The sequence below is a fragment of the Diabrotica undecimpunctata genome, unplaced genomic scaffold, assembly GCF_040954645.1.
Source record: "Diabrotica undecimpunctata isolate CICGRU unplaced genomic scaffold, icDiaUnde3 ctg00001693.1, whole genome shotgun sequence".
Classification (NCBI taxonomy): Eukaryota; Metazoa; Arthropoda; class Insecta; order Coleoptera; family Chrysomelidae; genus Diabrotica; species Diabrotica undecimpunctata.
This window is the reverse complement of record NW_027312630.1, coordinates 1-27,523: the sequence shown is the minus strand read 5'-3', so window position 1 is coordinate 27,523 and position 27,523 is coordinate 1. Positions and strand designations below refer to the sequence as shown.

Here is a 27,523-nt window from a genome sequence, read left to right as displayed (position 1 = left end):
ACGCGCTATCTCAGAGTTGGGTGTTTTGTTTTCCATCAAAACTGTAAATTTGCTAGGTTATCTGTTACTATTAGTGTGTCATCAGCGTATCGTATATTGTTAATTAACTCTCCGTTAATGTTCATACCAATGTTTTGCTCTAGGAGCGCTTCCTGACATATTATTTCGCTTTATATATATATATATATATATATATATTATATATATATATATATATATATATATATATATATAATGAACCAGAGTATTTGCTGACAACGTAAGGAAGTAAACGTTAAATAGTGGGTTTGCAGCAATAAAAATGAAATGTGTACTCTTTTAAATTTTTATTCCAAGCTTTCGGACATTGGTTATGTCCTTCATCAGGGAGCTACAAATGTGATTAAGAAATTGTTGGTGTTGGTATAATTAATTAAAAATTGTTTCTACTTACAAACTTAACGAGGTTGTATCAACAAAGATCTATTATAATATTGATTAAATTTATCATGGTCTCTCATCTATTTTAATATATAAAAACTATTTTATGTTTAAAATTTTAAAAAATTACTGTAAATACAAAAACACTTAATTATTCTAAATAAATACGTGACATTATTTTGACAAAATTATCAATTGACATTTGAAAGAATTTTGTCAAAATAATGTCACGTATTTATTTAGAATAATAAGTGTTTTTGTATTTACAGTAATTTTTTAAATTTAAACATAAAAATAGTTTTTATATATTAAATAGATGAGAGACCATGATAAATTTTATCAATATTATAATAGATCTTTGTTGATACAACCTCGTTAAGTTTGTAAGTAGAAACAATTTTTAATTAATTATACCAACACCAACAATTTCTTAATCACATTTGTAGCTCCCTGATGAAGGACATAACCAATGTCCGAAAGCTTGGAATAAAAATTTAAAAGAGTACACATTTCATTTTTATGCTGCAAACCCACTATTTAACGTTTACTTATATATATCTATATATATATATATATATATATATAAATATATATTATATATATATATTATAATCAATCATCTCAATCATATCATCAATCTATATAATATATATATATATATATTAGATATATATATATATATATATATATATATATATATATAATTGAATATAGTGGAGAAAGCACACAACCCTGACGTACACCTCGACGAATCTCAATTTCTTCGGTTACTCATTATCAACTTGATGTTTGCTGTTTGTCCCCAGTACAACCTGGATATGAGTTAATGTCGCGACTGTCGATGTTTTTGCTTCTTAGGATTTCATACAGCTTTGGTGTCTGACAATCGAAGGCCTTCTCAAAATCTATGAACCCTACGTAGAGGTCTTGGTTTACATCCAAACATCTTTACATTAACACACTCAGACCAAACAAAGCTTCCCGTGTTCCCAGTCCACCTCTGAATCCAACTGTGTGGCGCTTATGTCCTCTTCTACATAAGATACCAAATGTCAAAGTACATCATTTTCTTTACTCATCTTCTGCGCATCGAATACACACTCGTTTTGTGCACTGGAAGCATATCGGTCATCATCTACAAGATCTGGCGCAGTTCTTTCTTTAATACTTAATACCCGACGTTTACAAATTTTTATTTCTCTTGAAATATGATTCATGATTTCGCGTCTTCGCATATGTGGTTCTACTAATTGTTTTGCCAATGTTTTAGAAAATTAGACTTTTCCGATATTGTAGGATTATCTTTGAATATCTGATGAACCATGTATGCATTGCTGCAATATATATGTACAATTCTAAAAAATATTCCCATTGGCCATCTTTGGGTACGACCTCTGCAAGTATTTTTAGAACATTTCTCACTTAGTGAGTCGACTAATGCTTTGGTCGTATTGTAGAACGATACAATTTCTGGCTTTTTCGTTTGCGAATCAGTGTCTTGGTCAATGGTGCATGCATGGTAATCACAATGGTGCATTGAGGATATTGTAGCTTTGCCTTTTTTTCCTGCATATGACAACAATGTCATCTGGAAAAGGGATTTCCTTTTTATTTTTTTGTTCATGGTTCCCACGTAAGTCAAACCATTGTTCCTTAAAAGTTGCACTAACTCAATCGATAGTATCCAATTATCGGCGGTGACATCGGTTTGTTTTGAACACATTGAACAGTGGACGAGAAAATCATAAAACAGATTGAGTTGGCTTCGAAAGTTTTTTTCATCTTCTAATAGTTACGTTCATCAGAGTCCTTTCCACAATATATATAAATATATAATATATATATATATATATTATAATATATATATATATGTATATATTAATATCTATATTATATATATATATTATATATATATATTATAATATATATATACATCTAGCGGTTAATATAAGCTCCGTTCTAAAACGGTATTATACTAACTCCAGTAGAATATACACCGTGTATTTTATTATCTAAGTAGCGCTTTACGTAGACTCCGACCAACACGTAGGATAAGTGGACTCCACAAAAGGATAACCATTTTGGGATCCGTATTTACGATATTGCATATCTTCTAAACTCCTGCGATGTTGCCAATAATTGTATTAGTAGTAGATTTTCAAATTTTACAGCAGATACATTCTGGAACTTGAAATTTATTTAAATATCCATCAATTTAATCATGGAGGAATTTAAGGACTATTTGGCTAATTTATGTAGTTAAATATAAATTGTTAACCGCCATATACCTTTATTTTACTTTTTAGTTTTAGTAAGCAAGGCGGTAATTTATATTACTTTTATATATTTTCAAACATAAGAAAGTGTGTATTATAAACTTGGAAAAGCGAAAATTTCCGTTTTTATTAATTAGTATTTTTTATTAAAATGCATTGGCACTAAAACATTTAGTACATAAATGTACGTATATCAATAGAGTAATCGTGTAACAGTTTCTGAAATTAGAAAGGTAAGATTATAAAGTTTGTTACCACAAAAAATCTACTAGCATGCACAGAGATGAGACAGACCTACACAGAAGAAGATTTATTTTTAGCGAATGACAGGGCCATTTATGTAGCCAACCATTGGAAATACAAAATTTAAAGCTGTTGGTGTTCCGGACACGGAAGTAAAGTAAGTACAAAAAGAGGTGAAAGTAAAATGAAAAAAAAAAAAAACTAAAATACTTATAATATGTAGACCTGAAAGTACGCCGGAGGGTTTGAAATAAGAATTTACCTAAGGAATGAAATAAGAATTTACCTAATATAAAACAGATCTGAAAGAGAATAAAAAACAGATCAAAGAATTACTAGAGATTAAGTACATCCTTAAGTAACATATATCCAATCCGCCTGCAGTTTTTTTGGGTAGATCGAGTATCTCGACAGAACTGTTGCCGGTTCCAAGCCCAAATAAAGGACGAGGGGGTCTACAGCCAGTTTAGCACCCTACTAATAGACTTTAAAACCATACAGCTCATAGAAACAGAATTATGCTTCGGGACAGGAATGATTTCATTACGACGACTAACGGGAGAAAGAGGACAACGAATTGTGGTAAACGAGAAATACACTTCGCATCGGTGCTTTGAACGTTAAGTCTCTACAAGAGAGCAGAAAATTACAAAAGAGCTTGTAGAAAAAAAAATATAGACATGTGTGCGTAAAAGATACAAAGAAAAAAGGAAAAGGGTCAAATTATTATAGATGACCATCTCATGATTTACAGTGGTGTTGCCAAGAAACCAGAGCCAAAGAGGAGTCGCTCTGTTAGTACACAAAAAATTATTACACCAAGTATAAAAATAGTAAGTGTAAAAATTATACTGGATGTTTAACCTCTGAATGTGGTAGCAATTCACTTCCAGATAACAACAAAGATACCCACCACAAGGGAAAACTTCTAGGAACACCTTCAGACTGTAATAACGAGACCCCAAATGATAATTATAATCATCTTATGGGTGATTTTAACGCCCGTGTTGGCAATGATTTAGTTCCAGCGATAAAACAGCGATATAACGAAAATATCAGAAATGAAAACGGAAACCTTCTAACGGACCTCTGCAGCAAAACCAGATACGTAATAATAATACATTTTTCCCTCACAAAGAACAATACAAATACATTTTTGAAAACAGTAGAGGACAAAGATCTATTATAGACTATATTCTGTTGAATAGAGAGCACTAACATATATGTGATAACAAAACACCGAAATACACCACAAAGATAAAGTCGAAAGCTTACAGGATGACTCGACAAGATACCTATTCCAGAAAAGAAGAACCGAAAAAAACAGAAATACAATATCACAGAAAGTGATGGAGTCGAAGAAAGCTGAACAATACTTAAGTCTAATATCTTAGCCTCGGCCAAGAAAGTTCTCGGTAAAAGAAATATAAGTAAAGTGAAGGAAAAATGTAAAGAAAACAAAAAAGTTTACCTGAAATACATGTCAACCAACAACACAAGAGGCATAACATAATTACAAGACAATTGGAAACGAAACACATGCACTTATAAGAAAAATAAAAAATGGTCACTGGGAACGTTTTTCGAAAGAAATGGAACATAATTTTTCTCGTCTGCAAAAGGAAATATAGCGCTTCATCAGACGTCAACGAACGAAGGTAAAGTAATTAATATTTAAATGGGAATAAGCCACAATTAAAGGTTAAAATACATTTATTGACGTTTCAATTTCCACTTCGGAAATCGTTCTCAAATACAAACATAGTAACATTAACACAATTTTGTTTTTGTTACTTAGTGAAAAATTCTTCTAATAATTATTTAATTTTATCTGATAAATAGGTAAAGTAACTAATAGAACTAAAATACATAGAAAATGATACGTGGATTGACTACCTAAAAAAGCTATGTACAGGAGAAGAACAAACGACGCTAGAACCGGAAACATCAGAAATTACAACATATAAAGAACTTAATATAAATGTACAGGAAGTTCGGAAAATACTTGAAAACCTGAGGAACAGAAAAGCAGCAGGTCAAGACGAGATACCAACCGAATACTGAAATATTGTGGAGCAGCAATGACAGAACAATTAACAATATTATTAATAAAATTATAAAACACAATAAAATGCCGGAAGAATGGAGAAGGAGCGAACTAACTCTACTGTATAAAAAAGGAAATAAAAACAGACAAAAACCTACAGAGGTATAAACTTGTTAAATACTACGCTAAAACTTACAACTAAAATTTTACAAGTGCTAATAATCACAAATATAATTTAGCAGATGAACAACCGGGTTTTTTAAGTGGTAGCTCGTGTACAGATGCAAAATTCGTTATAAAGCAAATTACTGAGAAATCATTGAAGTATAATAGACTAGCATTTCTGTGTCTGATTGACCTAAAGAAAGCGTTTGACAGAGTAAGACTGAAAGAGTAATCCATCTTCTGTATATAGAGAAGCTCTCCTAAATATTATAAAAACTATCGAAAACATCGACCAAAACAACAAAATTGAAGTCAGAATAGAGGGACAACTTACAGAACCTATAGAAATAGGCAGCAGAATAAGACAAGGGGATTCGTTGAGATTGAGCCCCATGCTCTTCAATTTGATCATGGATCAAATCATCAAAAGCGTTAACAAACGAAGAAGATACAGAATGGGAAACAAAGAAATTAAAGTACTCCCGTTACGCAGATGACGCAATATTAATAGCCCAAGATGAAGATAGTCTGCAAAGATTTGTCCACAAATTTAACATAAGAGCAAAAGAATTTAATATGACATCTCATCTCAACAAAACTAAAACAATAGTAGTCAGCAAAGGACCACATGTAAAATAGAAATTGATAGCATTAGCAGACAAACAAGACCCGACACAGCCACACGCAAAGAATAATGGACGCGGCAGAGATGAGAGTACTTAGAAGAATTACAGGAAATACTCTGAGAAATCGAAAAGAAAATGTAACGTATAGTGTAGAAATGAATGGATACAAAATAGAAAAAAAGAATGGAATAACCACATAGGTAATGGAAATAAAATACCTGGCATTATGAATTTATTATGACAATTTCATCTCAGAAAACTAAAACAATAGTAGTCAGCAAAGAACCAACTAGAAGTAAATAAAAATTGATGGCATCAGTAATGAACAAATAATGAAAATAATATACTTGAACTTTATTTTACTGTCGTTTTGAAATTTTAAACTTTCTCTTGGGTATCTTTAAGTCTTTATTACCAATTGTTATTACATGCGTTTACACAACGTTATAACGTTGTGTATTATAAAAGTATTCTATTTCTTTTTATCGTAGTAAGTCATTACTCAGACAAAATATTTTGATGTCTTATGGTATTGGTAACTTGATTCTGTAATAAAATTCATGGCAGACGACAAGCGGTTTCATAACCACTAAACATATCTAATTTCTTTATTGTTTCCGTATATATTATGTTTTACAGTTATGATATTATGTTCGGTCTAATTGTTTTAAAAACTTAACTTTAATAATAATTTTATAGACCTTAATCATTTAGAAGTAAATATATATATATATAATTTTTTTTCTGTCACTTGGTTAAATATAGTTCTTATTATATATATGAGCAGAAATAACACTTATTTCAGTTCGTACGATTTGCGGTAATTTATTAATGTTAATTTTGGAATTTCACGTTTATACTCAGTTTCTGTTGTTCCGCTTATTTATCTGAGATGTTACTTTTTTTTTCTTGTTATTATTTCTCTTTATAAGCAATTTTACTTGTTCATTGGTGGAATAATACCTCTATGGAAGGTTATCACTTCATTTTTTGCGCGATCGTCCGATCTTCTTCTGCCGATTCGTGACTTATCTCTTCCAATTTGACGTCACGGGTCTCCTCCATTCTGCTTATGTGATTATTCCATTCTTTTTTTCTATTTTGTGTAATTCATTATACACTTTACGTTACATTTTCTTCTAATGTCTTCTTTCTGTTTGAGGTCAATGTACATTTGAAAATAAGTCGATAATTTTCCTTGAAATATTACTTTACTTGTACGTTACTCCTTGTTAAATTAAGCCTAGTTATGCCATAGTATTCCATAGTTTTATTCTTATTATTATATCATGTGTTTGTTCAAAATCTATAAATAACTAGTGTTTTTTTTTTGTATTCCCAACATTTCTCATTAACTGCCTAATTGTGAATAATTGATCAATGATTTATTTCTAATTCCACACTAATAGTCTCCTATTTGATAGTTCACCTATTCACTCAATCGTTATAGGTTTATTAGAAAAAAATCTGTATATCCTAATAATTAATATATAGCTTATACCGCTATAGTTTGTGCAGTACATTTTATCATCCCTTTGTGTATGGGTATGCTTTTCAGCAAGTTGGTACTTGCTCTGACTTTTAAATTGACAGGTTAGCTGTTTAACTGCCTATCCTGAACTTTCTTCTTCATGTTGCAAAATATATAAAAATAATAAAAACCACTCTGACATACCGTTGACTGAAATATTGGAGACCCTATATTATTCAATCAATGGAAATACTAAGATCACACGGGAGGAATAATATGGGTTATTTCTGGTTTCGTCATAATTACACTAGTAAGTAAGTAAGTTCGTGTAACCTTCTGGCTAAGGTCTAGTGTTAGGGTTTTCAGGTCGCGCAAGCGCCCCTAACATGACTTAACGACTACTTTCGTAGCCGGGACCGACGGCTTTACGTACCCTCCGAAGCACGGTGGCAGCGCAGTTAAATTAGAAATTGAAATTTTGTCGGTGCCAGGATTCGAACCGGGCCCTCCAGCTTGTTAAGCCAGTAACACAGCAACTGAGCTACGGCTGCCACATAATTTACACTGAAAATACTAACAAGAGAGTGCTCTCACTTCCACATGTTAAAATTGATATATAGTACCAACAGATGCTAGTTATATACCATCAGTACTAATAAAATGGAAACTATTAAATTAATGTCAATTCATTTAATCAAACATACTAACCTTAAACATGGTCATTTAAGAAAACACCTTAAAATATTGACAAAAAATTAAAAATAGCTTAAGCGTTATACAAGTAACAGAGCAGCAAAGCTCACAGCATGAGAATATTGCCTCGTACTTTTATATAGCAATGTGTTCTTACAATTTTATAGTTTTTCGAAAAATGAACTCCGATTAGAATATTAAAAACGTCAAACAAAATGTAAAAACCTATTCATATTTTGTGATACAAAATCTTCAATTTCGATATTGAATATTCTTAATAAATGTATAATCTAATATTTAAGCCTGTTTATGTTTTACAGACTTGAAAAACACTAAACAGACAAATATTTATTCCTTTATGTACTAGGTTCTATAAAAAGTGTACTCAAAACAAATAAATATTATCTACCAAGTGTTTTATTCCGTTTCATATGAAAGCACCAGATATTAGATATGTATTATAAATTTCGTCATTGGTGCAAATTTGAGATAAAAACCAAATGATAGAGCATATAGCGAAATATAAATATCTTAGAATAGCTGTATCGAGCGAGGATAAGATAAGGTTATTGATGAGGAAAAAAAGACCTATCGCTGAGGAAGTGAAAAAGTAATTGGCAAACGCAAATGAAATATGCATTACAATCTATCATGATACACATATATTCGTACTGCAGAAACAAGACAATTAATAAACACGTTAAGGGAATCTTAATAATAAGCAAAATTTAACTTTTAATACACAGAAGAAATAATGATATGCAGAAGAAACACAAATTAAAAAACGTTATCCACTTATTGTACGCAAGAGAGATACCTCTAGGAAAAATCAAAACGACCGAAAATATATACCAAAATAACACAATAAAAGTAAAAGCAGAAGAAGAACCAACCGACCCTAATAAAGCTGACAATGGGATAAGACAGGGATATTTCCTGAGTCCTCTATTGTTCAACCTAATTATGGATGAAATAATAAAAAAGTAAGAACTAAAAAAAGATACCAAATGGAAGAAAAACAAATTAAAATTGCTGTGCAAACGACGCAATACTACTCTTTCAAAATGAAGATGATTTACAACGTGTGCTGCACCAATTTCATATAACTGCCAGAAAATTTAACATGTTAATTTCCCCAAAAGAGACAAAATTCATGGATACAACAGCAAATTTACTAAGATGTTAATTGGAGCTGAAAGGTCAGATAATAGAACAAGTGATGGAGTTTAAATATCTACCCATCACATTATCTAGCTACGGAAAGCTCGAAACTGAAGTGGAAGATCCAGTGAATAGAGCAAACAGAGCCGCAGGCTGACTAAATGAAACAATATGAAGCAATAAAACTATCGGAAAAGAAACGAAAGGCAGAATTTACAAAACAGTCATCAGACCAATGACATACGCGGCAGAAACAAGACCTGACACAGAGAGAACAAAAAGGATATTAGAAACAGCAGAGATGAAAACACTTAGAAAAATTGATGGTAAGACACTATGGGACAGAGCTAGAAGTACAGATATACGACGTAGATGCAAGATGGAGAAGATCAAGAACTGGTTAAGAAATAGAAGAGTAGAATGGAACGATCATATAAGCCGAATGACAACAAATAGAGTAGTAAAGACGGCAAGAGACGGTCAACTCGTAGGAAGACGATCAGTAGGAAGATCACGAAAACGATGGAACGGCAACTTACTGGAGGCACATTGAAAAATGAAAGTCATGTCTATATAAATAGAAGAAGCAGAAGAAGAAGAAGATACACAGGATAAACATTAAAATTGCTGCAAGCAAGATAAAATAAATCAGTCATATTAATGTAGAATAGCAGAGGACAGAGTGTTTAGAGAAAATAATGAATCAGTCATATTAATGTAGAATAGTAGAGGACAGAGTATTTGTCATAGCTTTGGACAAGTGCCCAATTAAAAAAAGAACACAGGTCGTTCAAAAAAGACGGAACTCTAAAAAGAAAATAGAATAAATTTAAAAAAATAAAAGCATAAACATGTCTTTTCCTACTTTTTTAATATTGAAAATACGTAAATAGAACATTGAATTAAAATGTAATCTTTGATAATCTGTGGTAAACCCATCACCTGAACAGTGGCACCGATATATGTAGTTGAAATTGTTTACACTTATTTTAACTGTTTATTTTGTTATTATCTAGATATGAGTTGCGACCGATATCACAAACTTATTTATTTTTCACAAAGAGGCTCTTTAATACCTAAAATTATTACTATACAAATCTGATTCGAAATATCGTCAAAAAGTAATACACGGCATGTAAAATTTAAATTTTTAATAAAAAGTAAAAGATTAGGCATTACTTATGGGATTCAAAGAACGCGCGTTAAGGAAGATTGAAGTACTAATAAGATCACCGCAATCGGGCATACCCCGGGTAATGATTAATTAATTAATCGGCTAATTCTTCAGTCACCCCTTTAATATGATTTTGTCAAATTGGTCCTTGTTAGAACCAACTGTTCTAATAACATATGTCTATAACTGTTAAGGGTATATCTAGAGATCAAGAAACTTTACTTTACTTAAACATATCAGGCATACGAGCTAAACACGAATGTAACTTATCTCTAGTGCAGGAAACACATAGAGGGCCTAACCTAGGGTATTTGGTATATAGCTGATCGCTGAAAACCACATCATAGATATAGACATGCTATTTCTGTCGCAAAAGAAGCAAAGAATAACTTAAAGTAAGAAAGGACAAAACCAGTCAGCCGAGAGAACCTTTTAACGATGTTGAGCTTGGATCCACCATCTACATATTTAATGAAAAATAATACAACTACCGACATTGAGGATCTGAGCACAAAGCTTATTACGAAACCTGGACCAAAAACACTACAATGGCTTATCCGCATGATGAACAACTGTATTCAAATTATGGAGATAGCCAAAATTTAGAGACAAGCCAAAGTTGTTACCTTGCTTAAACCTGGCAAAAAACGACGGGTACGAAAAATATCCGGTATCAGGGGTGGTATTTTTAATCTAAATGTCGCTTACGACACCTTAAATTACAGAATATTTCTCCAAAAACTATATGATATCCCCTTAGATAACAAGCTCACTTACATTGTCTGCGTATGCCAACATAAGAAAATATTTTTTGTATCACTCACTGGTAAGAGTAGCAGATGAAGAACGGTCTCGCTTGGGGTAGCATAAAGGCACCTACACTGTATAACATTTACACAAACAAACGATCCATACCGGTAGATACTAGGACTTCTATTATATAGACGAGACACCTATTATTGCACAATAAAAATAAACTATGAATAAAGTTTCAGCCAAAACCCCTGAAAAACTCGTGGGTGCTCCTTCAATTTCCTCAACATAGACGTTTTCAAAATAGTTTGTATCACACCGGGTCAGTCATAGATTATTATTTAAAACTAAAAGGTAAATTGAGGACCAGAAATATTATTCTTCGCAAGCTTGTCAGCTAAAAATGAGGCGCACGTCCTTCCGCCCTTAAAACATAGACGCTTGTACTATATGCTTGTGCTGCCGAATATACCTTATTAGACAAATTAACCATTCTTTCTTTTTGTGCACACTACTACCCATTTTAACACAAAAATATCTATTGTAGCACTTAACCATATTTATTTTGAGATAACCTTCTATCTAGATATCACATGTAGTACACAAATAAGACCAGAACTAAAATATTAAAAACGCTTTATACAATATATCGCAGAAGATTGAATAAAATAAAAGTAGTTTTTATTAATCAGATGCTTACATAAAATGTACAAAGACACTCACGTAAACAAAATATATTACGAAATTTCTGTAATTAAAAAAAACATCAAGTTCGGCATTTAACTAATAAAATTATATTAAATGAAAAAACAACATCTTTAAAAATACAGAAAAAATAAAATTTTCTATGCAAGCGAACATTCCATTCAATAATAAGCCCAAATCCTTTTGTATCTTCATACCTGTTTTTTAAAGAACCAGTTACATTTTAGTACGTAGTTATACCAGGTAATATGATATCCTCTGTTACACAGTGTTATGCGTATGACATTCCACTGTCTACAAACAGTAGATAAAAATAAGGAGCCCATATAAACCGTTCAGGGTATATGTTGAAAATATACGGTATAATCGCACAGTTGCCAAACTCTCAGAGCTTAGTTAAACCGATAAACGTATGGTTCAAATATACAATGAAGAAGATCTGAACGACCCCTATAATATATACACGTGAACTAAGCGATATACATTTATGATACAGGGGTATTTACGGGCTCCAAAAAATTTTTATAAATTATTAAACTCTACATGCTGATGAATCGACTGAACCAATATTACGGAATTGTCAAGTGAGCTCCGTATATCGGTATCCACTTGACCACGGAGCTCAATTGAACCTGAATTTTAACATGGGCGGAGTTCACTTAATGCCGTAGATATATATATATATATATGTGTAAATATATATATATATATATATACAGCTATTATACAAATACCCGTTCCAGCATCTGTGAGACACATCAGTTTTAGACCATATTTGTCGGGTTTGTTCGGCATGAACATTTTAAATTTACATCTGCCCCGAAAACAAACTAGTATCTCATAGACACATACAGTCTGGCCAACTGAATATACGTTTTGACAATTTAATACAAACTTGTTAAATATTTCTTATATTGGAGCAGTTGGATCAGTTTGTTGACGCTGTTTTCGGTCGTTGGGATTATCAAAACGAAGACATGCTAACAGGACTGCAAATCGATCTTTACTCATAACACACCGAAAAATGTCTCTTCGGGTACCGTCCGTAGCAAAAATGGTGCGAATACACTCATGATTTGAGTTGAAAACGGCAATATAAATTAACATACCCAAAAATGCTTTCATTTCAATCAAATCCGTGTCACGAATTTCACTTCTATCAGTTGTTTTGTATTATTCCCGATAACTACAGATTTTAGCGTTGGTCCAGTGAATAATGTGCTCAATCATCTCTGTAGAAAACAGTAAATTAAAAAACATCTAAGAGGGATGTATGATTTCCAAGCGCACGAACAGAATTCTTTAGACCAGGAAGTTGTATAACTCCCTCGTGTAGGTACAACTTCTTATGCCACCCATTTAAAACGATTTTGGCCGAAAATATTACCTCGATTAGATGAATCATCTTCCTCAATATTTTCGTCTTCGTCACTCTCTTCCGATATTTCCGATGCTGTATCGTGCTTATTTTCGATAGCACAATCATATTCTGCATTCTCTATTTCACTTCCACTACTATCACATTCTTCATACCATTTCGTAACTGTTTTTTCATAATATTATCCATAAATGCACATTCTTTGAGGAATGTGCTTTATTACTCATTTTGATTACTTTTGACTATCACAACGTAACAGTAAACAAATAACCCACGTCTAATAATAGTTACTCTTATACTGATGTATCGTCTGACAGATTACGCCTAACTTTTATTGTCGGATAATTTCGGTTCAATTCGAGATCTATTTTAATAATTTGTTAAATACGATTGTTTTAATGCTATTTGAGAGTATACTGACGGAAAACTAAATATTTTATGAATTACGATAGATATTACAGTTTTAAAAACAGCCGTAGTCTGGTAGACTACGCGTCAGTACTTAAGGGTTAACATAATGTTAATCATATTTGTATTCAAACTATCATTAAAATTGTTTTAATACATATTGTTATTTATTTTGCTGTCCTGGGAGAATTTAGCTGTAAGTAGTATTTAAAATAATAATCTCAAGAAATTATATATATATATATATATAATATATATATATATATATATAGTCCTTATAATACTTATTAATAATGCTAGTTAATTTGTGAACATTAATGGTATGGTACCTACTCTTATTCATTACCTTTCTATTCACATGGAAGGGTGAATAGTTGAAAACTATTCTATGCATTTAACTATTCATCATCTTCATCAACCTGTATGCGTCTACTGCTGGACTTAGGTCTCCTTCAACTCTTTCCATCTGTCTCTGTCTTGTGTCAGTCCATCTAGTTGGTGGGCGTCCTCTTGGTCTCCACTTGACAATACGTTTTGTCCATCGGTTGTCTGATAATCTGGCCACGTGTCCTGCCCAATTCCATTTTAGCGACGCGATTTTTTTATAGCGTCTGTTGTTTTTGTTCTAACGGCGTATTTTTTCTTTTGGGATTCGGTCTCTCCGAAAGACATCCAACATCTGGCGCTCCGTAGTTCTCTGAGTCACGCGAATCTTATTCACTACCTTTTTTGTGAGTGTAATGTTTCTGCTCCATAAGTGAGTACAGGTAACACACATTGGTCAAAAATTTTCCTTTTGAGGCATATGGGTAGATCCGATTTAAATACATAGTTTATTTTTATCAAACGCTGCCCAGGCTAATCCTATGCGGCGTGGGAGCTCACATGTCTGGTATCTCTGCCCAACCGAATTTCATGTCCAAGTACTTACCAACAGCAATATTTCGATTTAGCACCAGATTAGCATTATTTGCGTCTTGTTCATATTAATCTTTAGTCCAACCTCCAAGGAAGCGTGATATAATTTTTCAAACATTATTATTGCATCATCCATACGATCGGCTATAAGGACGATGTCATCTGCAAATCTCAATGACTGAGCTTCTCTCTATTTTATAATACTATGCTCGTTCAGATGTGCCTCCTTACAAGTACGTTCTAAAAGCAAGGAGATGCCGTACTCCTAGCTGTATACAGAATTGATTTGTTTCTTGTTCAGATAGTCCTTACGCTAGCTGTGACGTTTTGGTAGATATATTGATTATTTTAGTGTATCGATGGTCCATTCGGCATTCTGTCAATGCTTTTTAACATTTTCTGATGGCTTATGGTTCGAATGCTTCTCGTAGTCGACAAATAGTGCCAATGGTTTGTTGTATTCTGCAGGCTTCTCTATCAGGTTCTTTATCACTAGTATTTTAATTGTAGTGTATCTTAAATTCTAACTATAGATAGCTGCTCAAGAGTTTGCTGTGGAACTCTGAGAACCTCATCATCTTGTTTGTATATAATATAGATAAAAAGGAGATAATACAAAAAAAGTGTTTTGAATTATATTATGTGTACGACTCTGAGATAGCGCGTTAATATAATTACACAGAATATGAATCATATTATGTGTAATTATATTATGTATTATAGTTTTGAACACACTGATGTTGTTGAAAAGATGCTATATTTAACTTGTATCTTATTTTAATTTTAGTTCTCAAAGCATATTATTCAGCTCTCCGTTATTGATATTTTATGGACTTTACGGTCATAAAATTTTTATGTTTAAGGTATTAGTCATGTTATAAATGGCTGATTGACACCTAGTCCATGCCAATAAAAAAAACTATTCTCATAGTATATCTTAAATTGTAGTAGTTTATAGACAGCATCATTAATATTGAAAAAAAAAAACAATTATAAAAAAAAACAATATTATCAGATTTTTTTAATGATCCATAAATATTTTTAGAGTAAACCAAGAATTCGAAGGCGTCAAACTATCCGACTTAGTAATTCTTACAACTCTCGGAGTTGGTGGTTTCGGCAGAGTAGAACTCGTTCAAATCAGAGGCCGCTCAAACAAATCCTATGCACTTAAACAAATGAAGAAAGCACAAATCGTGGAAACTCGGCAACAGCAACATATCATGTCAGAGAAAGAGATCATGGGAGAAGCAAATTGTGATTTTATTGTTAAGTTGTTTAAAACTTTCAAAGACGCTAAATATTTGTACATGCTAATGGAAAGCTGTTTGGGAGGAGAACTTTGGACTGTTCTAAGAGATAAAGGCCATTTTGATGATGGTAAGTAAGATATAAAAAAAAATTTATACTTTCAGGTTTCTGAATTGATTGAAAATAAAGCTTTTTCGACGAGAGGCAGTAGTGGGGATAGCAAATTCAGCCGTCTTAACAATGAAATCACGCATTCAAAATAGCGAGCCGCTTAAAAATTTCTACTATCTTAGCTTCTAGAGGACCAATTTTGATAATTTTTTTTAAACTGTGGTCCCGTGCAATCCCATTTGGCCCCATGGTAAAGACACATTAGATCTCCTCCTCTCCCACCTGAATGGAATACATCCCAGTATTCAATTCACGATGGAAGTTGAGTCTGAAGTGTCTTTGCCATTCCTTGATGTTGTTATTTAGAAACATCCACCTCACAGTTTTTAATATTTCGTGTACCGGAAACCCACCCATACAAACCGTTATCTCAGTGCCCAGTCACATCATCACCCCACCCAATTCAGTTATTGAAAATCTTGATTCCCGTTCCATAAGACTTAGCGAAGACAATCACAGATCATCCGAAATCAATTCAATAAGGCAAACACTCTTACGAAACGGCTACCACAAATCAAATCAAATCAACATCTAAAGCTCATTCCATCCAAAAAAGAAACCCTACCGCCTGATCTACCTAAAATTTTTATACCTTTTATCAAAGGTGTCACTCATAAGATCGGTAGAAAAATCTTCACTACCCACTGCAAATTGTCCTTAAAAGACCAAATCCTCAATGAAGACCATGGTGTCTACGAGATATCTTGTTTCAGGTGCCCACGTACATACATAGGACAGACAAACCGACGAATCCACAACCGTATTTACGAACATTCTATATCAGTAAAACATCCCGATTCTACTTCAGCCTTAGCCCAACATCACATTCAGACAGGTCACAAAATATATTTCGAAAACGCAAAAACCATCGCTCCTATCCGCTTCTTAAAATCGAGTATTATTCGTGAAGCCATCGAAATTGAAAACGCCCTAACAGCTAAACACGCGCGATGACGCTAAAAGACTGCCGCTAAAAGACCCCCGCCCCAACCGATCCCGCACATACCATCCGCGCGCATACTGAGAGTATAAAAGCAGTTACACAGGGTCAGACCGGTCGTCGCTCGACACTGAGGAGTAGGCAGATTGAGACCTCAGTGTCGTTTGACGGATCTTGTACAGAACAAGATATTGATACGTCACAAGTGAGGGAAGTAGGCAAATTGAGACCCCCAACTCGAACAGAACTATATACCTCTTGATTATGGTTCCAAATAGGGTGCCGAAACGTTAAGTTTTAAATTCTCAACGTGGTTCTTCCCGAGAACTTAGTAATTTTCATTTATCTGACCGCGGAAAATTATGTGAACATTTTTTTTTCTGGAGTTTCATCATCTTCATCAAAATCTATTTCAGTATCGACATTGTTGGAAGTCATAACATTTTTACTTGATTGTCCAAGACAAGCAATGCAATAACGAAACATTTCAGCCTAGTTTTAAAGCATCTGCAAGATTGTGAGTAATTTTTTTGCAGGTGCAGCTAATGGACTTTTCCATAAGTAATTGCTCTGTTGTTTGAACCGGTTCTAATATATTTTTCTAAGCTTCTACTTCCAGTCCGGTGGATATAAATCATTGTCCGTTCACCGCTGTACCTGGTAGCAAAATCTATAGCAACGATGGGTTGTTGCAGATTGAGCAGGTGGGTAGCATTGACAAATGCAATTTTTTCTTTTTACAACCTTTTTTAAAACATAAATATCGCACATAATTTAAATCCACATCAATATATTTGACACCCATACATGTTCCAGTATGTCCTGCCCTTTAAAATTGTTCATGCGAAATATTTGGCTCATTAAAAATTTGGGCTTCTTTCACCAAGTTTGAAAACTTGAAATATTTCTACCTGATCGCCTACTGAAATATAGGAGTCAAGATCAGTTCCAAACTCTCTCTGGTTTACATTAAATTTTTGTATCAACTCTGACAAAGGCATTTCGTCATCTTCGTCAAGATCCTGAACATTTGAAGAAACTACAGTCAATTTAGCTTGACGAAAGCACTTACAAATTGTACTGACGTAAGCACTCCACGCATTGTCTAAAAACTGAACTGAATTAAGGATGATAATATCCACCGGTTCTCCATTGTCCATACAAAAAATCATCCTTTTCAAAAGCTGTTTCCGATAATGGCACTTTAAACTTCTTATGACTCCTTGGTCCACTCGTGCAATTTGCTGGTAAGAAAACTAGGTTGATATTGGTCAAATTAAGCTTGGGATGGGCTGCACAGGTGTTAACTAAGAGAAGAATTTTTCTTTTGTTTGAAGAGAGTTCCTTGTCCCACTTTCTCAATTCTTCTTCAAAAATAGCAGAAGTGATCCACGCTTTTTTGTTGGCTGTGTAGTTTACAGGTAGTGTTTTATGTTTTTGAAACATCTAGGATGTAAACTTTTCCTAATAACCAAAAGCTTTCTTTTCTCTGTACCTGTCATGTTTGCACAAACAAAAGTCGTGACTCTTTGTTTTGAAAGCTTTCCACCGACACATTTTTGATTTTTGAAATTTAAAGTTTTGTCTTTCTTTAATTTGTAAAAGACACCAGGTTTAATCGCCATTGAAGATATCTTCATCCTTGTATGGTTGCCTTAGTTGTGGTCATGTGTTTTGTAACCAATCATATATCACATTCTCGTCCACACATTTTGCCTCTCCAACAATTTTCGCGAAGGAAATTGAGTGCAGCTTTTAAATCGATCTAGCCAGCCGTTAGAACATGTGAAATCTTCACCAAACAGTTTTCCAAACTCTGTAGCTTTCTCCTTTAAAAGTAGCCCGAACACAGGAATATCAGAACTGCGACACTGCTTGAACCATTTGAATAGATTGAAATAGATTTGAATTGAATAGAGCTGAATCTACATCACCACGAATGCACTTACCAATATTTTTAACATTTTCTACCTCCTCATTAAAGGTTTTAAAATTTTCTCCTTTTTTTTAGGATTGAGCCGACAGTCGAATTAACAAGTCCAAATTGCCGACATACATCAGCAATTTTTGGACCACTTTCAAATACTCTCATAACACGCACTTTATCTTTAATAGGCAAAGCCTTCCTTTTAGTACTACAACTTGTAATATTAAAAAATAAAAAGTTAATTACTAAATTAAAATCTAAAAAAACAAAACGAACCGAACACAATTTCCGGTAGCGAAAATTTTTTAACTGACTGTTCTGAAACAGAAAATTTGACTGTTATGATGGCACTGATAAATGAGAAATCATATAACTGTCAAGGTCACATAACTGTACACAAAAGGAATAATCGGGCTTTCTCAATTCTTGGAAGGAACAATGCCGCAAAGCCGGAAACACATTGCACTTTATTCTTAAATTATTACTATTAAAAATTGACGTTATAACCGAGATGACGTAACTACCGAAGCCGTAATATCCAAGTTCCACTATATACACATTTACACCAGGTAGAATATTCGGTTTTCAATGTTGATTAAAAATTTACAATTTTGATTTAAAATATAATGTTTTACTCTTTTAGCGACAACAAAATTCTGCACAGCTTGTGTCGTGGAAGCATTTGACTACTTACACTCCCGGAACATCATTTACAGGGATTTGAAACCTGAAAATCTTCTCCTCGATAATAGCGGATATGTGAAATTAGTCGATTTTGGGTTTGCGAAAAAATTGCAAACCGGAAGAAAAACTTGGACCTTCTGTGGAACCCCCGAATATGTAGCTCCCGAAGTTATCTTGAACAAAGGTCATGATATCAGCGCAGACTATTGGTCATTGGGTGTTTTGATGTTCGAATTGCTGACAGGCACACCTCCGTTTACTGGTAAGTAAATATTGAAAATATTGTCTTTGGTTCTATTATAGTCTCATCTATTTATAGCTCAAACTGGCAACAGGTGTATGTTCTCAAAAAACCTAATAGTGTGTAAAAGTTTTTAATAAAATCAGCTAAGTATTTTCAGCATGTCACTATCCTGTAAGACCTAAGTTTTTAATTAGTGTAATTGTAAAAAACAAATTCTCTTAAAGTATCTCCTTATAGGAAGAAGATGGTATGTAACATGCTGAAAAAAACAAATTTTATCTTCCTTATAATCTAGTATATCAAACACCAATTATGAGATATAAGATTGCAATCGTTAGCATTGATGTTGTGTTTTCGTCTCTATTCGTTGGATTCCTCCCAGTGTCGAAACGATTGAAGGCTAGACATTACACAGTGACGTATCTACGAAGTGTTAGTTATTACTAAGTCCTGCTATTTGCTTAACCAATGTCATTAAATGGATCCTTTTAAAACCAGGACGACGAAATTTCAAAATCATTGGCGTTCTCTGTATCATAACAAAGTTATATGGTATTGCCTGGACGATATGATTGAATGATTGTAGAGATAAAGTTTGGCTTACTTGGACTTTTTTAGGTTAGACTATCTAAAGTCAAAGTTAAAAGAAGTTTGTTTCGTTGGCGCTAATTTAGAATTATCTAAGAAACTTGTAGTGAAACGTAGAATAGTTAGTAATTGCAGCCTAAAATTATTGAAAAAGTCGAAAAGATTCAAGCGCCTGTATCGCCGCAACCGTTATACATACTTGCGGTAGACTGCTCGAAAAGCATATTCGAAATAATTGAGTCATAATTGTTTCAGTGAGATAGAAACTATTTATCTTTGTCAAAATATTGTTACTTATACTTAAAGGTTTAAAGATTATAAAGCTTCTTGTAGAATTACAATCCATTTAGTAGTTTTTAGAAAGATAAATCCCAAAAATCACTAATTAATGTGTTCAACAAAATTGCAAATAAAGGAAAAGGAAGCGTTTTTTGAAAAATTACGAACAGAGAAAAGTATTTATTTCGATATGATATGCGAGATGAGAGAGATGATGAGATATGCCTAAAAAATTGATTCCGAAGCGATTCGGTGAAATTGTTTTATGTACCGTTAACTTTTGTATGTACCATTGTGACTGACGGTTGGTCGTCGTGTGACCATTACAGTGTAATAGTGTGGTATAGTAAACGAGCTTTCGGGTATCTCAGACCGGCGCCAGTCATATCTTTACAAAAATATTCCGAAGTAAGCTCTTAGATAGTTGTACATTTCTCTAATTCTAAAAGATTGTTAGATTTTAGCAATTGGGATTACGAGCACGAGCAAGCTTACTTGCAGAAACTTTTAGAAGAAATAGGACTAGATAATAGTGATATTGAATCAGTGACACGCGAAGATGAATCAGAGGAAGAGGAACAAGACATTGAGGAAGTAATAGAAAACGACAGTGAATCAGAACAGGAGATATCAGATGCAGATGAAACAGTTGCGGTTCGTCAGTCTGTCCGTCTTTTTTATATAGGTATGTTAAAAAACTAGAATATGTACCTATTAGCAAGTCATGCTAAATTTTTATTGTTTTAGGCAAGAACCGTACAACTCACTGGAAGAAGCATCCTCCAAAGCCAAGAACCACTAGAACAAGGCAGGATAATATAATAATTCGCTTACCAGGGTCTACAAAAAGTACTAAAAATTTAAAGGACGCCGCGCGCCGTCGGGATTTGGAATTATTTCTTGGATGTCACGATAATTGATATCATTGTGAAAAATACAAATAAATATACAGCCTCCATTTAAGAAAACTATTCGCGAGAGCCAAATGCTAATCTCACTGATGAAACTGACTTCCGTCAGTACATTCCCTCAAAACATAATACATACGGACTCAAGATATTTGTAGTTTGTGATTCAAAAGTATTTTACACTTCAAAAATGAAGTCTACGTGGGATCCCAACCCGATGGGCCATATAAATTTTCTAACAAAGCTAGTGATGTGGTTTTAAGAATGTGCTTGAATTTCTGGTTCACGCGTTAACTTGGCAATGGATAACTGGTTTACGTCAGATTTACTTGTGGAAAAGTTGCTTCGGGATTACAAAATAACTACAATTGGAACGCTAATATTACAATCGTTTATTATATCCCAAAGCAACACAAAAATGTGATTTTAATATCAATCATGCAAACGCATTGATTCATCCACATTTGAAAAGGGAAGCAGCTCTTAGCAATCTTCCGAGGACGCTGAAGCTGAGACTTATGGAAGTAACTCGAAGTGAAGCAAATCAAGAAATGCTTTTACCTGCTGGAACGTGCATCTACTGCGGCTGAAGTAAGAATAGAAAAACTCGTTTTTCATGTTACAAATGAAATGAATTTATGTGTTTAAAGTATATCACAGCAGTATGTCAGAACTGTAGGGAATTACAATAAAAGTATATCGTTTTGTTTTTTGTAACTATTTGTTGCATTTATGCTCATTTAATATTTTTTTAAGTATGTTTATTGGGTTACGTTTGTTTATTTTTATTTTATAAGGAAAAATTAATACCCATGACATTTTTTTTTCAATAACTATTCAAATCATTGTTCTATTTACTTTAATAAAGTTTAAATTATTTTTTTTTACTAAAACGTCTTAATATATTTACCGATTCTAAATTTCTACAAAACAAAAAAGGAAAATCCTCTATTTCTATTTTTTAAACCTACCTGGTCTATGATACCGGGGCAGCTAAACTTGTAAGAAACTATACCGCCACTACCCGAAGGTTAATAACAATTATGGACTCACTTGCAAAAATTTAAAAAATATACATTTGAACTTAAAAGAATATACATAATAGAATCAAGTAAAAAAAGTTTGGTGCAGTAGAAATACAAAAACGAGTTTCTAAGAGTCTTTTTAGGTGTAAACCGCTCGCCTATTAGAAGATCACGAGTGATGAATTAATTAATTTATTCCCATAGTTGGATTCCACTACTATACACTGAATTTATACCTGATATATACACTATTCATTTATAGAGTCTACTGGAGTTAAGACGCAAATGATTCAGTTTTGTGTTTCTTTCATGTTAGCGCTATGCGCTATGAATCAGTAATACAGTAGTCAACATCGTAAGTTACAAAAAATACAATAATTGACTGTTTTATTTTTTAGGTTCGGATCCAATGAGGACTTACAATATAATCTTAAAAGGAATAGATCAGATTGATTTCCCTAGAAGTATTACCAGAAATGCTCAGGCTCTGATTAAAAGGCTTTGTAGGGACAATCCCGCGGAACGTTTAGGGTATCAAAAAGGAGGAATTAGTGACATCCAAAAACACAAGTATGTACCGATCTCTATTTTAATTTACTTTCAAAAGTGTTTATAAAAGAGTGAGAGCCAATATCTCTATCGATATATTTACTATGCATTTATACTATTGCTTGTTTCTTTAATTAATTAAAATAGTTTTTCAAAGAATTTCTTAAAGCTTTGTGTCTAATGTATTGTTTGGATGCAGGCGTAGTTTTAGTACAAATCAAAAATCAAACAGTTTAGAATACTCAGCAGTGAATGAGCACCACAAATCGAAATTGACAACATAGTAATCAAATAATTGATCAGGCGTATCTTATTTGAATGATACGTATGTAAGTTCATCTCAACGTTTCGCTGCAATTATGTGTAGCTTCTTTAGGAACAGGAGAGTCTGTTGGTCGCGGTGACTTATAATGACTTCAGTACTCAATTACTCAAAGACGAAACGCGACTCCGTCGAAATAACTCTACAATGGCTCTTATGTAGCTTATTACTCAGCTACATAAGAGCTGAGTAGAGAGTAAGTACTGTAATTTGTTTTTATTATCCGAATTGCTTCGAATTTCAGCACTCGCTAGAAATTTTTGAAAAGAATCGTAATTTCCGGTTTCTTGACAGTGTTATGCCATTGTAAACTGTACTAAAAGTTGCATATTTGATGCTTTAACAACCAAGAACATGAATTTAGAGAAGAGAGAAATGATCCGATGATGAATCTTTGGCAGATAGGTGTACAAAAAGTTTCCTAAGTTGTGGGAAAGTGGTCCTGATGCCTTATTTGCTAAACATCTGTCTGTGATGGTGCAAACATATTGAAGAAAGGTAACAAATGCAGGAGGAGGAGTAGGAACCAAGTTAAAGGCACTTGCATATGTAGAAGGGTTTATAAATTGATTGGTAACCTTTGGATTATAGATTTAGAGTAATAGTTTAGGTAAATAAGTAAAAAAACATGTTTAGAAATTTGAAATAAAATAATAATTAATAATAAATAAATGATTAAGCTTTCTTAGTTCATATATACATATAGAACAAAACATACATGCTTCCTGTAGAGAATTTGGTCATGTTTTCTAGTTATTCGAAATTATGTGCAAAAAAATGCAATTTTCTCAAAAATTCCAAATTTTTTTCTTTTAAAATATTAAGAAAGCTTCAAAATGGCAAATTTTAAAAGTTATAAAATAATTTGTTGCTAGAAAATAAGGTAAAATTGTTAATATATGGGCTAAAAACATGGGGCCAGATTTTGTTTCTTTGTGCCGATTAGACTATTTCTTTTAGTGGGTTTCTTTATTTTGTTGTAGTTCGTTACTAAAACTTGATATAGTTTAGTATCATTTTTGTTCGAGAATACATGAAGAGTTCAGTGTAGGAATTGAAGTTATTATCGGTTGATATTAAAGTTGGTCGTTTTTAATTTTTTATAACTGTTAAATAGTTGGGCAGTGCCGAACCTACTACTACTACTAACTCTTGAAAAAGTTGAATGTAGAACTATGAATTCAGGGGGAACTGTCTTTGAACCTTTTAAAACAAATAACGAGCTGCGCCAGGGAGACTCTATCTCCTGTATACTGTTCAATCTGGCTCTGAAAAAAGTAATGCGTATGTCACAAATCACAACCACTGGTTTAATATATAATAAATCAGTGCAAATCCTGGCCTATGATGATGATATATCAATATTGTTGGGAGAACGGAAAACGCCGTACGAGAGGCGTATGTAGCATTAAAAGAATCAGCTACAAAAATGGGTTTAAAAATAAACACCAACAAAACGAAGTATATGAAAATAAGCACGCATCCACAAATCCTACGACCACTCGTTATAGAAAACGACGTCAGTGAAGCAGTGAACGAATTTGTATACCTGGGAGCGCTATGCAACACTAAAAATAATACTACCGCAGAGATAAACCGCAGAATTTGCACGGCCAATAGATGCTATTTATTGCTCAATCTCCTCCTTAAATCCATAATTATATCGAAAAATACAAAAATAAAACTACAAAACAATAATACGCCCAGTCCTAGCATATGGTTCAGAGACCTGGAACCTAACAAAAAATAATGAAAACATGTTAGGATGTTTCGAAAGAAAAGTACTAAGGCGAATCTATGGAACACTGAATGACAATGGAGTGTGGAGAAGACGATACAACTTCGAACTGTATAGAATATACCAGAAACCTGATATCGTAAAACATATTAAGATAGGACGTCTGAGATGGATAGGGCATGTAATGCGGATGGAACGAAATGATCCACATAGAAAAACGTTCCTTGATAGACCCATTGGTCAGAGAAGAAAAGGAAGACCCAGAACAAGGTTCCTTGATAACATCGATGAAGACATGAGAAATATGGGAATACATGCTTGGCAGAGAAAGGCGATGGCTATGGACTACTGGAGAGAAATTCTTGAGGAAGCTAGGACCCACGCAGGGTTGTAAAGCCAGAATGATGATGATGACTTTCTACATTTATGATAAGAGTTGTTTGAATTTTGTTCTTAGTAAAGTCTAGGGAAGTTGTTGATATTTCTTTTGAAATAAAAGTGATTTTTGTTGATCTGTGTTATTTTGTGAGTTGTATAAATAGCATTTGAAGTAAAGTTTATTATAGTTGGTTTAGTTTGGCTTATTATGGTTTACTATGGCTCCATCCAGATTTAAAGTTCAACATTTTCTTTTTGAAGAGTTAGCTTATGAGTCGAGGTTTTAAGGTTAGAGGACTTAAGATACCACCTACTGTTGAGTTAAAAAGGTCAATTTTGAGGGGAGCAAGACATCAATAAGTTACGAATAGGATTGTCTTAGATACAACTATTGTTATGGACTTAAGGAAGAAGGAATTCAGAAAATATTCAGTCCACTTGTCAAGATTTAAAAGTAATGATTAATGCATGTTCGATTGAAATACTAGCATAGTTATGCAATAAATGTTAGATCAGTTTTTTTATTTTCGCAGTTGTAGTCGGTATGTACTTCTGATACACACAATGCTCTCTATTCTCTGCCGTCTACGTAGATATTCGTCTCCACTTTGTAGTAGGAAATATGTGTAAGAGTTTATTTCGCTTCTGAGTTGATTTGCAGTAAGATGAAATAAGTCCTGATATGGACGGAACACAAACTATTAGGCAAAAAGTACATGGCGCTCATGACTCGTATGATACGCTGCTCTTTATAATGCAAATTACAGAAATTTATTTCTCTAGGATTACATTTGTTTCAAACTATTTAATCTTATTTATTTTTTAGGTGGTTTGATGGATTCAATTGGGAGGGTCTCGTAAACCGGACTCTTACACCGCCCATAATACCAACTGTGCACAACGTTACAGATACGTCTAACTTTGATAACTATCCTCGTGATACGGACGACCCTCCACCAGACGATATATCTGGATGGGACAATAATTTCTAGATATTATTTTTTCAAATGAATGTAGGCTTTTTTAATTTTATAATTAATGGGACATTTTTGGAAACAAGGCGTGTATTTAAAAATTTCTTCTAATCGCAAAGCTTCACCTTATGAAGACTTGAAGCTTGCCAATATCCCACATCTTAGCGCGTTTTCTTCCATAATTTGACAACGGTTCCATGGTATGTCTGTAAGTGGGTCACTTCTAAACTTGCCTAAATACCTATCCTCGTTATATATAATATTACTCTTTCTTTATTGATCGAATAAATTTAGAATATCTACTGATTGCCAAAGGACTCTTTCTTCATCTATATGACTAATTTTTGTCGTTTTCACTAAAACTGCTAAGCTTACTTTTTGTTTCCAAGAGTGTGCCCCTGTTGATATTTTTAAATGTTTGGTTCTCACCTAAGTGCCTTAGAAAATGTATTGTTTGTCAAGTTAATATTTTTAAAATTTTAAACCTTTTATTGTTAACTCTTTTAGAAAAGTATATATTTGTATTTATGAAAATAAGTGACTAAAATATATATTTTTATATTGTAAATTATTTTGCAATACAGTGCCAATAATTTTAAGTAATGTTAGTGTATAAGGGGATGTTTTTAGCTTTTCTGTCAGCGAAGGGTTTATATTTTTCTTATTATTTACAAAGGTATCGTGCCATCATTTCTTGTCTGTACAAAAAAAATAGTAACAAAAACATTTTACAGCACATACAATCGGAAAAATGTTTATTAATTGAAGAATAATACGTGACATTAAATGTCATCTATTTTGTATATTTGCGATTGTTAAGTAAAATTACTTTATTTTGAGCTATCCCTGAAGAGGCATATGGCCTAAAACAGGGGGCTCTCTCGCTGAGGGAGTATAGTACAGAAGCAGTTCAGTTAATTTTGAGCCATTGCTCCATTATAAATCGCGTTGAGTTTTTGTTGAGTTTCATCAAGGTGTTTTCTTTAGAGATACATGATGGAAAAGGTCTGCTTATAAATGGAATACTACTATAAATGGACTATCTTCTTCTTCTTTTGGTGCCTATAGTGTCGTTTCTCATTATGTGTCCAACTCTGAGATAGCGCG

General features: G+C 33.1%; 1 protein-coding gene across 1 annotated transcript; it reads left to right on the top strand.

The window, feature by feature from the left end:
• Nucleotides 1-15,487: 15,487 nt before the first annotated feature.
• On the top strand, nucleotides 15,488-26,953 carry LOC140431684 (cGMP-dependent protein kinase, isozyme 2 forms cD5/T2-like). The gene is made up of 4 exons (XM_072519570.1): nucleotides 15,488-15,818; nucleotides 19,371-19,673; nucleotides 22,854-23,025; nucleotides 26,269-26,953. Exons 1-4 carry the CDS (start codon nucleotides 15,617-15,619, stop codon nucleotides 26,432-26,434), a joined length of 843 nt encoding a protein of 280 aa, XP_072375671.1. The 5' UTR covers nucleotides 15,488-15,616; the 3' UTR covers nucleotides 26,435-26,953.
• Nucleotides 26,954-27,523: the final 570 nt, after the last annotated feature.

Excerpts from the sequence above, each read along its gene's own strand:
- LOC140431684 (XM_072519570.1), top strand. The coding sequence starts at position 15,617 with ATGAAGAAAGCACAAATCGTGGAAACTCGGCAACAGCAACATATCATG. Across the intron at positions 19,674-22,853 it reads AGGCACACCTCCGTTTACTG|GTTCGGATCCAATGAGGACT; the intron begins GTAAGTAAATAT and ends TTTATTTTTTAG. Across the intron at positions 23,026-26,268 it reads AGTGACATCCAAAAACACAA|GTGGTTTGATGGATTCAATT; the intron begins GTATGTACCGAT and ends TTTATTTTTTAG.